The 13,890-nt window shown below is 30.8% G+C and overlaps 1 protein-coding gene across 1 annotated transcript in view; it reads left to right on the top strand.

Annotated features, from left to right (window-relative positions):
* LOC132131868 (fibrillin-2-like) overlaps positions 1-13,890 on the top strand; it is an 85,777-nt gene that overhangs the window by 57,244 nt on the left and 14,643 nt on the right. Inside the window, exons 37-49 of the mRNA XM_059543998.1 lie at positions 1,079-1,201; positions 1,285-1,446; positions 3,286-3,354; positions 3,441-3,566; positions 4,564-4,689; positions 4,772-4,921; positions 5,872-5,943; positions 6,018-6,143; positions 6,218-6,343; positions 7,942-8,067; positions 8,153-8,269; positions 10,805-10,933; positions 12,461-12,580. Coding sequence (XP_059399981.1) covers positions 1,079-1,201; positions 1,285-1,446; positions 3,286-3,354; positions 3,441-3,566; positions 4,564-4,689; positions 4,772-4,921; positions 5,872-5,943; positions 6,018-6,143; positions 6,218-6,343; positions 7,942-8,067; positions 8,153-8,269; positions 10,805-10,933; positions 12,461-12,580 — 1,572 coding nt within the window. The remainder of the gene's footprint in view (positions 1-1,078; positions 1,202-1,284; positions 1,447-3,285; positions 3,355-3,440; positions 3,567-4,563; positions 4,690-4,771; positions 4,922-5,871; positions 5,944-6,017; positions 6,144-6,217; positions 6,344-7,941; positions 8,068-8,152; positions 8,270-10,804; positions 10,934-12,460; positions 12,581-13,890) is intronic.

Below are 13,890 nucleotides of genomic sequence, written 5' to 3'. Positions count from 1 at the left end.
AAATCATGAAAGATTATATAAGGTAGTATTTGTTTGTGAATTCGTTTGTTTGTGTAATTTATACAAAATAATTCTATATAAATATTTCAATTAAATATGTATAAGAAATGTATATTATTTTAATTTATGTTTTTATAAAACTTTTCATAAATTTTGCATGATTTATACAATTTAATAAAAAAAGCAGATATATAATATTTTAAAAATCTACAAAACAGACTAAATGTGAGAGTGAGTCAAATCACAAATCACATTTTTAAATGTTTTAGGTTTATATTATATACATATACGTATATATTATATTGAATTTTTTTTTATGTGTGTGTAATTAAGTTATAGTATATTAACTTTTAATTGTTATTTTATATTGATAAATTTTTTTGTATTATATTTATATTAATATTTAAATAGTTACATTTATTTACTTTCCTTAATTAATTTTAAGTTAACTTTTAGTTAAATAATGTGTAACTTTTAATCAAATAATTTTATATTAGAATTACATATATCACATAAATATTTTAATAATGAAAATCAATTTACTTGAAATTCATTTTACATTTATCGTATTTTAATTAGTTTGTGTAATTTATTTTTAATTCAATAATGTGTAAATTTTAATCAAATAATTTTATATTAATAGTTAATTAAACATATATATACATATATACATATATATATATATATATATATATATATATATATATATATATATATCTGTTTTGTAATCTAATTTTAATTTATTTATTTTATATTTGTTTTAAGGTAAGGTAATTCATAAATTTATTTTAACTGAATTATTTTGTCATTTGAATAAAAATAACTTCATTCAGTGTTATTTTAATTAAATATTTTGCATTATTTGAATTGTAACGTTTAGTAACTCTACTAATGATTCATGCATGTATTTTTTAATTAAATAAATAAAATAAATGATATAATTACTTAAATAATTCTTAAATAATTGAATCGTTTTGATATAGACATGCAGATATATTAATTTCAGCAAGCATCTATGAAAGAGCCATTGAGTCTCAATTTCGAGCGTGTGGTTTCTCCGTTTGTCTCTGTGTCACAGATATAAATGAGTGTTTCGACCCTGTGAACTGCATCAACGGCGTGTGTGTGAATCTGCCCGGCAGCTACCTGTGCAACTGCCCTCCGGACTTCGAGCTGAACCCGTCGGGCGTGGGCTGCGTGGGTACTGAAACCGTCCCGTCTCAGGACCTCGCTCTAATCACGACGGCAGTGAATCTAACGTGGCTCTCCCCTGTTCTCTGGCAGACACTCGTGTGGGGAACTGTTTCCTGGACACACTGGACCGCGGTGATGGAGGCATCTCCTGCAGCGCTGAGATCGGGGTGGGCGTGACCCGAGCGTCCTGCTGCTGCTCGCTGGGCGGAGCCTGGGGGAACCCCTGCGAACTGTGCCCGCCCATCAACTCCAGTACAGACACACGAGAGCACCACTCAGACAGTGACACTTTCATTCCCAGTAGAAGTCAAGCAGGGGGGCAAATACAGCAAATATAATGATTATATATAGACATGTATGTACAATTTTATTGAGTTGCTGAAATATATTTATGCGAAATTAACTTCGATTTCACTTAAAGATATTTTAAAATAAGCAGCAGCTGATTCGGATCATTTGTGAAATATTAATAGCATGTTTAATGTGTCTATCTCTACTGAGCTATACGCATTAAAACAGCTTATGAAAATTAATTGATAGAATGAAACGATGTTAATAAACATTAAAATCGAACAATGTAAAATTATTCAAAAGCAAATTGCTAATTTTCAATTATTTTCTGTTACAATTAAATGACATAAAATAATTAATTTGGGAAACATAAGTTCATAATGTAAATCAAGTCTATTAAAAGGCCTTGATTTCAGCAAGCATTTACAAGGGCCACTGATAATATACTGATAATATATATATATATACATACATACACACACTTTTAATAACATTTTACTTTTTTCTATTTATTGTTCTGTAACCTTGATTTATTTTAGGAATTTATGTAATTTTAATTAAATAATATAATTAAATGTATATGAGCTTTTTAATTGTGATATTTTAGATTAATATATAATTAAATATAGTATACTAATAAAAAACAATTTTACATTTATCAACCTTTATTTTAAAGTTTTATTAAGTTATTAGTTTTTTTCTTTTATACAGTTTTGTTTATACATTTTATAAAACTATAATGTGTTATATAAAATTAAATGATTAAGATAGCATAAAATTATGATTCATTTTTTATTCCCAATTACTTTAGTTTCTTGCGGAGTGTAACAAAAATATACCGATATATCGGTAAATAGTTATTTAACATCAGCTGATACCTTAACTAAAACCACATAAAACTTGAATTCCAGCTATGTTTTGTCTTCAATTCAATTCAATTTACTGTCATTAAATAATGATTTGTACATATATCTCATTATAATGGCAGTGGTTCACTCTAATATCGGTACAATGATAAATACATTTTATAAATATTATAATATATATATATATATATATATATATATATATATATATATATATATATATATATATATATATATATATATATACAAAATTAAATGATTAAGATTGCATAAAATCATGATTCATTTTTTATTCCCAATTACTTTAGTTTCTTGCGGAGTGTAACAAAAATATACCGATATATCGGTAAATAGTTATTTAACATCAGCTGATACCTACACTAAAACCACATAAAACTTAAATTCCAGCTATTTTTTTGTCTTATTTACTGTCATTAAATAATGATTTGTACATATATCTCATTATAATGGCAGTGGTTCACTCTAATATAGGTACAATGATAAATACATTTTATAAATATTATAATATATATATATATATATATATATATATATATATATATATATATATATATATAATAAATTATTAAGATTGGATAATGATTCATTTTTTTTTCCCAATTACTTTTGTTTCTTGTGGGGTGTAAAAAAAATATACCAATATATCGGTAAATAGTTATTTAACAACAGCCAATACCTACACTAAAACCACAAAAAACTGGAATTCCTTCTATTTTTGTCTCATTTACTGTAATAAAGCAATGATTTGTGCAAATATCTCATGGTTTTAATGGCAGTTGGTCACTCTGATATCGGTACAAGCACACACATATACACACACATATATATATATATATATATATATATATATATATATATATATATATAAGCACAGATTGCTTGTATTCATGATAAACTGTGTGTCTCCTCACAGCCGAGTACAAAACCCTGTGTCCCGGCGGAGAGGGCTTTCGGCCCAATCCCATCACCGTCATCCTGGAGGGTAAGAGCGTATGCCGTGATGCCGGACAGCACCTGCGGTCTGTGTGTGTAATGACGCCCGTCTCTGTCTCTCTTTCCTGCTCGCAGACATCGACGAGTGCCAGGAGCTGCCCGGTCTGTGTCAGGGGGGAAACTGCGTCAACACCTTCGGCAGCTTCCAGTGCGAGTGTCCCGCTGGATACTACCTCAGCCAGGAGACGCGCATCTGCGAAGGTCATCTGAGTTCACCTGAGGCACCGATATTTTATAATAGATTCATTTTTAATATTTAGTAACCATTAATTAGATTTGTGACCATGAACCACAAAACCAGTCTTAAGTGTTTTTACAGTATCTGCAATCTGAATAAATAAGCTTTCTATTGATGTATGAATTATTAGGATCAGACAATATTCGGCTGAGACACAACTATTTGAATATCTGGAATCTTAGGGTTTAAAAAAAAAATATCTTAATATTGAGAAAATCTGTACTATCATCTGTAAAGTTGTCCAAATTAAGTTCTTAGCATATCACTAATCAAAAAATATTTATATATATATATATATATATATATATATATATATATATATATATACAGTTGTATTTATATTTTAATTTATATGATTATTTTAAGAATTAAATGTACTTAAGAAATGTACTTTTAAGGATTAAAAACTTACTTTTAAATACATTTTACATTAACTTAATTTGATTATTTAGTAACCTTAGTTGATTTTATGAATGCATTTTAATGATTGTTTATATTATATTATTTATATTAATATTTCCATAATTTACAGTTTTGCATTTATTGAATTTCAATGTTTATTAACCTCGATTTATTTTACGAATGTATTTTTTATTACTTTTTAAATATCTTAATTTCTTATCGTATTTTAAGTCATTCTTTTTTATGTATATTTTTTTAATAATTTAATTTACTTTAAATTACAATTTTATATTTATTATATTTTAATGTTTAGTAACTTTTTTTATTAAACTTTTATTTGAATGTTTATGATATGTGTAATTTTATTAATTTTTGTATATAAACCAATATATATATATATATATATATAACTGTTTTTGTTTTATTATTTTGCATGATTTCATTTTAATTATTGTGATAAAGACTTGCATAAATGTTAACTTCAGCAAACGTCTACAAGTGTCCGAAAGAGTTTGAGTTGAGTGTCTGAATGCTGATGTTTTTGCTGGATTCTCTCAGATATTGATGAATGCACGGCACACATTGGCATCTGTGGTCCAGGAACCTGCTACAACACACTGGGGAACTACACCTGTGTCTGTCCGCCCGAGTACATGCAGGTCAACGGAGGAAACAACTGCATGGGTAAGAGCCGCTCATCGAGCGCATCGTCACTCAATCACAGCTTCTGCAGCTCAGCAGGGTGTTTTCTGCTTTGGTTTGACAGATATGAGAAAGAGCGTGTGCTATCGAAACTTCAACGACACCTGCGAGAACGAGCTGTCCTTCAACATGACCAAGAAGATGTGCTGCTGCTCCTATAACGTGGGCAAAGCCTGGAACAGACCCTGCGAGGCCTGTCCCACGCCGGCCACATGTGAGTGTCTCTAGCGGCGCTAGTCATGTAGTGCAGGAGAATAACAACCTTCTTTAGTTTTACATCAGATGCCAAGAGCATAGAGCTTTGAATAAATACAATACAGAGCATACAATAACAACTATACAAATAAATATATCTGACGCTTTCTGAGGGTGTGGCATTCAAATTTTGGCTACTTTTGCATAAAATTAAATAAAATAGTATAACGTAAATTGCGGTGCATAAAAATAAAATTAAACTAATGTATAAATAATGAATTTAAGCAGTCATTGGTTTCTGTGTTTGTGTGGCATTCAATTTCAGCCTAGTTTTGCATTGCTTAGTTTTGCATAATATACAATTAAAATGTATAAAACAAGTTGCAATGCATTTATATATATATATTACTGCTGTTGTTCTCTTGTTGGTCTGACTGTTTCTATTGTTCTCATTTGTAAGTCGCTTTGGATAAAAGCGTCTGCTAAATGATTAAATGTAAATGTAAATATTCTTTTATCATCTTTTACATTTTTTTATTTTAATTTTGTCATTACTTAAGTGTTGATTTCCAATGTGTGTGCCAATAAAATAAAATAAAATAAAAAACATTAGACTTGTTTTCTGAAGGTGTGGAATTACAATTCAGACTCAATTTGCATTGAATAAAATAAAAAGGTATAGATACAGAAATAAATAAATAAAAGTAATTCAATTAACTAAATTAAATGTAATAAAGCTAAATAAAACATTTGATAAAGAATAAATGTATAAAGGAATAATTTGGATCTTAGCTTCTGATAAAATAAACTAAAATAAAATGAAAAAAGTAACACAATTTTTAAAATGCATTGCATCATATAAAAAACTCTCTCTATAAAAAAATACATATATAATTATAACTATTTTAGGTGGTCATTATTTGGGTCTTGTTTCTGAGGCTGACTGGTGTTTCTCTGTGTCTCCTGCAGCTGAGTACCAGCTGTTGTGTGGAAATCAGGCTCCCGGTTTCATCATCGACATTCACACGGGAAAACCCATCGGTGAGTCGCCTTGAGCATCTCACTTCATCAACACAAAGCTCTTCTTATATGAGCGTTGTGTTTGCTCTCCTCAGATATCGACGAGTGTCGCGAGATCCCAGGAATCTGCGCGAACGGCGTCTGCATTAACCAGATCGGCAGTTTCCGCTGCGAGTGTCCCATGGGCTTCAGCTACAACAACATCCTGCTCATCTGCGAAGGTACGGGCGCTCTGCTGCCTCCACACTGAAGACCGCAGTCGTGTTTCTTGACTTACGCCGTCTGTTCGCCACAGATATCGACGAGTGCAACAGCGGCGAAAACCTGTGCCAGCGCAACGCTAACTGCATCAACATCCCCGGCAGCTACCGCTGTGAGTGTTCGGCCGGCTTCAAGCTGTCGCCCAGCGGAGCATGCCATGGTGAGTCCACTAATAATAGTTGTGGCATTCAAACTCAAACTGCATTTGCATTAAATGCATTAAATAAAATACAATTAATTGCACACAAAATTAGCGCAATTTTCTGCTCAAAACCCCTTGCTCAACTTCAGCAGGCGCAGAATGTGCTGGTATAAAGTTAGTGGTTTTGAAAGCGCAACAAAAAGTGCAACTGTCAATATTTTTAATGCAAACGCACTTGCTTTTTATTCAAATAAGGTTCGAAATGAAATGCACCACATTTAGAAACATCTGCAGCATTTACATAATTAACATGGTTTTGGTTGTATTATTTGTATATATTTGGTTGTATTTGGTCGTATATATTTCAAAGCGATGCTGGTGTACATTTTCTAATCATTGTGGCAGCAATAATTGAATGTAAAAGTATTATTTTACTTTTTTTTTTTCTTAAATTGAGACTGAAAGAAAAACTGAAGACCGAAAGCCACACCTTAAAAAAAAGGCCAGCCCAACTAATGACTCCTTAAATTATGTTTATTAATTATATTTTTTAAATGACATGCCTTCAGAAACTAACCCACCTATTTATTCTATTATAATTTCCACCCTGTTAGTTGCACATTCCACCCTGTTAGGTTTTATAGATCTAACAGGGTGGAATCTAACAGGGTGGAAAATTTTGAGCTAAATTAGCCATAGCTCATTGAGTGATCAACATTTAGCTAGCTAACCTTCTACAGATTAACAGAACTATGTCAGATTTGTTGTTAAATCATTTTTGATAGGACAAACATTCTCCATAATCCAGCCTAACAGGGTGGAACTTTTAGGGCGGGACAAGCAGGATAACATTTCAAAAACAAAGAAAAAAGTTAGGAGTGAAAGCTGAAGCATAACTCAGTTCGTACAGATGAATTCCAGTGGGAAAAATAAATAATGTCACTTCTATGAAATGGTCTCAATGAAATTGCAGTCGGTTTTGGAAGGCGAGAAAGTATGCACTAACAGGGTGGAAAATGACTTTAGGGACATGGTAATTGAAGAAAAATAACTGAAAATAACTATTTTTCACATGATTTATATGTATGATTGGAGGCGGTTTAGCCCAGTCTATAACATAATTAAAACAAATTTAGTTTTTTATCATTTCATGGTTTATATTTATTGTTGAAGATGATTACTATGCACCGTGGACATAATAAAATTGAATGCATATATCAATAAAAAGGTGTGTAAAATACAAAATAGTATTTATAATTTCTATTATCCCTACTAAAGAATAGCCATATCTTATAAATATGTGACTCATTTCAGAGAAAATATGATTAAATAAATCATTGGGACATAAAAGTCACTGTATAACAGGAATGATCCATATATATGATTTAAGTTATACGCCTTCAAAAACCAATGGAACTAATGTGGCTCATTTTCATGATCGCTGTAGTAGAACAAACACTTTTTTAGTGCATTCGTTCCTGCAAAACTATCCTAACTTCTTGCTGTCAGAGATGTTTATCCACATCTTCATCAGATTTGTTACGAAGCACAGACTGTTCTCCAGTAAAGAGCTGTGAGTTTGATGGGATCTTGTCGTTGTTCTGGTGTTGTGTCAGACCGTAACGAGTGTCAGGAGATCCCGAACGTCTGCAGCCACGGCGAGTGCATCGACACTCAGGGCAGTTTCCGCTGTCTGTGCCACAACGGCTTCAAGACCACGCCGGACCTGACCATGTGCATGGGTGAGTGTCTGTGTGGTTTCTGTGGTGTCAGACGCTCTGAGGCGAGTCTGACGTGTGATCGGATGTCTCTCGTTGTGTCTGGCAGATATCGACGAGTGCGACAGACAGCCGTGTGGAAATGGTACCTGTAAAAACACTGTGGGCTCCTACAACTGCCTGTGCTTCCCCGGCTTCGAGCTGACGCACAACAACGACTGCATGGGTAAGACAGATTCAGTTCAACAGCTTCTGTACGCTTATAGATGGACAAAAAGGAGCCTGTTGGAGTAATACAGCGATAATATGTTTCCATAATCTGATTACGTGTTAATTTATTCCTTTTTCTTTTAATCATAATAAAACTTTACAGTTTTGAAATTAATCTAAAACTTTTTCTAGTGTGATTTTAACCATTTAACTTTTTAAATAAATAATTAACCATTTAATATCACAAAGAAATCTGATTATGTTAAATTATTTCGTTTTCCTTTAATCAGAATAAAACATTAATTTTAAAATTGATTTGAAACTTTTTTTTAGTGTTATTTTAACCATTTTACTCTTTAAATACATAATTAACCATTTAATATGGCGGAAAAATTCAGATTACATGTTAAATTATTCCTTTTTTCCTTTAATCAGAATAAAACATTAATTTTAAAATTGATATAAAAAATTTTCTAGTGAGATTTTAACCATTTAACTCTTTAAATAAATAATTAACCATTTAATATCGCAAAGAAATCTGATTATGTGTTAAATTATTTTTTCCTTTAAGTGAAAGTGAAAGTGAAGTGACATTCAGCCAAGTATGGTGACCCATACTCAGAATTCGTGCTCTGCATTTAACCCATCCGAAGTGCACACACACAGAGCAGTGAACACACACACACACACTGTGAACACACACCCGGAGCAGTGGGCATCATTTATGCTGCGGCGCCCGGGGAGCAGTTGGGGGTTCGATGCCTTGCTCAAGCGCACCTAAGTCATGGTATTGAAGGTGGAGAGAGAACTGTACATGCACTCCCCCCACCCACAATTCCTGCCAGCCCAGGACTCGAACTCACAACCTTTCGATTGCCAGTCCAACTCTCTAACCATTAGGCCACGACTTCCCTTTAATCAGAATAAAACATTAATTTTAAAATTTATATAAAACTTTTTCTAGTGAGATTTTAACCATTTAACTCTTTAAATAATTAACCATTTAATATCACAAAGAAATCTGATTATGTGTTAAATTATAATTTTTTCCTTTAACCAGAATAAAATTTAATTATAAAATTGATATAAAACTTTTTAAGTGTGATTTTAACAATTTTACTCTTTAAGTGAATAATTAACTATTTAATATCACAAAGAAATCTGATTATGGTAAATTATTCCTTTTTCATTTAATCAGAATGAAACTTTTCAGTTTTAAAATTAATTGGAAACTTTTCTAGTGTTATTTTAACCATTTTACATATTAAAATATAAATTATGAGTTTAAATGGTTAAAATCACATAACTTTAAGTTTTTAAGTTTCAAATAAATAGTAAAATTGTAAAGCTTGATTTTTATTAAAGGAAAGGAAAAACTTTAGTCTTTAATGCTGATAATATGTATATTTATTTACAATATTACATGGTTAATTATGTATTTAAAGAGTTGAAATGGTTAAAATCACATTATAAAAGTTTTAAATAATTTCTTTACATTTTAAAGTTTTAATTAGATTAAAGGAAAGGAAATTTGTTTTACATTTTTTAGTGATTTTAACCATTTAGATTTTAACTAACAAATTAATATTGTAAATAAGCAATCTGACATTTTACATTTTAAAATGCACATAAAATACATTTTGCATAGTGACATTTACTATGTAAACTCTTTAAATACATAATTAACAACTTAACTCTTTAAATAATGCATATTATCAGCAGTAAAGGCAAACATGTTTCCTTTTATTAAATCAGAATACAATTTCACAATTTTAATGTATTTTAAACTTTTTGTGTCCTGAGTTTAACTATTTAAACTCTTTAAATGCATAATTAACTACTTTATATCATAAAAAATTGCTTATTATCCTCAACAATGTTTCCTTTCATTTCTTTAGAATGAAACTTGATGCATTTAAAAAATTTTCGTATTGTGACTTTAACCAGTTAAACCTTTGAAATGTACAATTAACCATTTAATGGTGTAAATAAATTTGCATATGATCAGCAGTAAAGACTGAAATGTTGAATTGTCTGAAATGTAGAATGAAACTTTACCATTTAAAATGTATTTTAGACTTTTTATATCGTGATTAAAATCATAATTAACCATTTAATATCTAACATTCAAACTTCTTGAATATATGAATAGATTTGCATCTCAGCAATAATATAAATCCCACAGAAGATGCTTTTATTCTTGTTTTAATGTGGTTGTCAAAGTGTTAATTTTATGCAATTTCATAATTTAGTTTCAGTTTATTATTTAATTAAAGAAATGCATTTTGCCTTTTTAATATAAAATGTCCCTTAAAGTGCTACAAAGTAAATATGTTTTTGCATTAGCAAAATGTAGGGTCTTAATCTTTTTTAATTAAATGTTATGCTAAATGAGAGCAAAAATGTATGTGCAAAGATAACGCAGTAATGAAATGTTCGCTAATACTCCTGGCTATTATTTTGGATGATTTTTGAACCTTTTGTTGTCACAGTGAAAGCAGAGGAGGTTTATGGTTGTTTGGGGTTAATAGTGTGATGTGTTCGTGTTCAGATATCGACGAGTGCAGCGTTCACGCCAGTCAGGTGTGCAGGAACGGCCAGTGCATCAACAGCATTGGCTCCTTCAGGTGTCTGTGTCTGGACGGGTATAACCTGACTCCGGACGGCAAGAACTGTGTTGGTGAGACTCGCTGATCGTAAACCGGATCATCAACCTGCTGTCTGTTACTGTATAGATCACCAGTCCACTCCTGTAGTATGTGAACACCTTACAATCCTCACTGGAGATCCCTGAAACCCCTCTATCGATCAACATGGCCTTCCCGTGCATCCAGAGAGATAATTAAACACCTCAACATCCATACGATTGATTCAGAGAGTGCAGATCTCCAGAGAAAACTCAGAACTAGTTCAGAAACACATCATAGACTGAATTAGCAAATAACAAAATAAGAGTAATCACACTCATAAAATAACAGTCCCCATGATTTGTTTGTTTGTTAGCAATACACATATTTATTATTTACATTTGATACCTGTAGCATGTTTGTATAGTTGTACTTCCAGAAAATATTGTACAAATTTAATTGCTAATTTATAAATACTGCAAATAGTTTTAATACATCTTATTATATTTAATAGATCTTGTATAGCCATTAATAAATATAATTTTATTTTATACCTAGTATAAATGTATTAATAAAACCTTAATTTGCTTAAACACTGATAATGCATATATATATATATATATATATATATATATGTGTGTGTGTGTGTGATAATTGGATAATATAGGGTGTTGTATTATTTGCATCTAGTGCAAATAATACAACAAAAAATAGGTATGTATAAATATGAATTAAAAATAGCTTTATAAAGATTAAATGTATCAATATTTTGCAACAGAATTAGATCGCAGGGTGTTTTATTAGTCATATTTAGCATGAATTTATGTTTTACAAATGAAATGTATACATATTTTACATAGAATAGATTTTATATTAATAGTTTTTCATGTATTTGATAGAATGTGTAAATATAATTCAACCATTATATTTTATTATGTATTTTATATAATATATACATATTTTATTATTTATTTTATATAATGGATAAACATTAAGTTAAACACTATTTTTAGATAAATTGGTGTGCCAAACAATGCTTAGTTTTTTTTTTTAAACATATCATCCTGTTAATAAAGCTGCCGTTTTTCATAATTTAACCTGTTAACTGCCACTTGGCCCCTCGGTGGGCCCTCTACGTTTACTTCACTATATTACAATTAAATCCTAATCTAATCATGACAAACTATATATCACTGGAAAGGTCTAAGACTCATAAATAGATATTTTACCAATCTTATTTGTTAAAAATGATGTAGGAAAAGAAATAGATTCATTTATGGCAAGAGTGCACCTCAAAAACCATACATCATATCAGGAGTTCTGACATTTGTCAAAAAAAAGTCTTCTTTGTTGCCTTTAGAAATCATCAGAAATTATATATGCCTTAAAAAACATCAAATCTCAAAATTCAGACATTGCATCATATCAATGTGAGTGACAGATAACAGGTTAAACTACTGTTTTCCGATTGCTGTGTTGTCTGTAGTGTAGTGTGCTATGTACTGCAGTGTCAGTGTGCATGAGTGTTGAGTGTGATGTGGTGTAGACAGTATAATGTGAGGTGTGTGTCGTTGTGTCAGATATTAACGAGTGTGTGACGCTGCCGGGAGCCTGTCAGCCGGGGACCTGTCAGAACCTGGACGGCTCGTTCCGCTGCATCTGTCCGCCCGGATACGAGGTGCAGAACGACAAGTGTGTGGGTAAGAGTTCAGTGCAAGTCTGGCATCAGCAGATTAAAGAAGTCTCTTCTGCTCATCAAGGATGCATTTATATGATCAAAAAAAACAGAAAAAATAAACAAATCTTGCTAAATGTTATTACAATATAAAATAATGGTTTATATTTTAATATCCTTTAAAATGTAATTTATTTCTGTGATGCAATGCTGAATTTCCATCAGCCATTACTCCAGTGTAAAGTGTCATGTGATCCTTTAGAATTATCAATGTTGCAATACTTTTTTCAGAATCATTTGATGAATAATAATAATAAAAAATAGCTTTATAAACATTACATTTATCAAATAATAAATAATAAAATGAACCTTTGCGTCACAGAAATAAATTCGGCTTTAATATATATTAAAATATACATCATATACAATATATACATCATCATAATATTTCACAATATTATTTGTTCCCCGTATTTTTGATCGAATAAATGCAGCCTTGATTAGCATAAGAAATTCCTTTAAAATTATTAAAAAAATCGTTCTGATCGCAAACTTTTGAGCAAGTTTGAGCATTTTGTCATTATGAAGGATTTCCGTCAGTTCATAAAGAGAGTCACTTGTTTCATTCCTCAATGATTCAGCCGTTCGAACGAATCAATTGAATTCAGTGATAAAATCAGTGACTTGCCGCCACCTGCTGGTGGATTTAGTTTCATTTTTAACACATAATTTAAGTTATTTAATATTTCTGTATTCAAAATGTTATTTTTAAAACATTAATCTCCACATGAATTAATGAATTGCCACCTCAGAGCCTCATTAAACGTCTGGAAATGCACCTAGACGCAACTTTTGTGTTCTTCTGCACCACCTCTGTAGTATAAATAAATTTATTAATGCTAAATTCACACAACTGGTAACTGTTTTGTCTTATTCTACTTCTTATTGTTGTTTTTTCTTATTTTTAAAAGCATTTTTTTAATTTAACATGCCATTATAAATGTAAAAAGTAAACACTCCTGTAAGTCACTTTAACTAATCAAATGCCACCTCGTATTAGGAAGTATCATTTTGATCAGAATTTTTTTATTATAGATGAGAAAGTGCGCCTACATTTTTAAATTAGGAGAACAAGCGCTCCTGACTGAAATTATGTGTTAAAAATTAAACTAAATCCACCAGCAGGTGGCGGCAAATCACTGATTTTATCACTGAATCATTCATTCAATTGATTCGTTCGAACGAATGATTCCAAATTGATTCAACCATTCGAATGAATCAATTGAATGAATGATTCAGGAATGAAGCAAGTGACTTGTCTTTTTATTTTACATC

The sequence above is a fragment of the Carassius carassius genome, chromosome 48, assembly GCF_963082965.1.
Source record: "Carassius carassius chromosome 48, fCarCar2.1, whole genome shotgun sequence".
In the NCBI taxonomy this organism is placed as follows: domain Eukaryota; kingdom Metazoa; phylum Chordata; class Actinopteri; order Cypriniformes; family Cyprinidae; genus Carassius; species Carassius carassius.
This window is presented reverse-complemented; position numbering and strand designations above follow the sequence as displayed.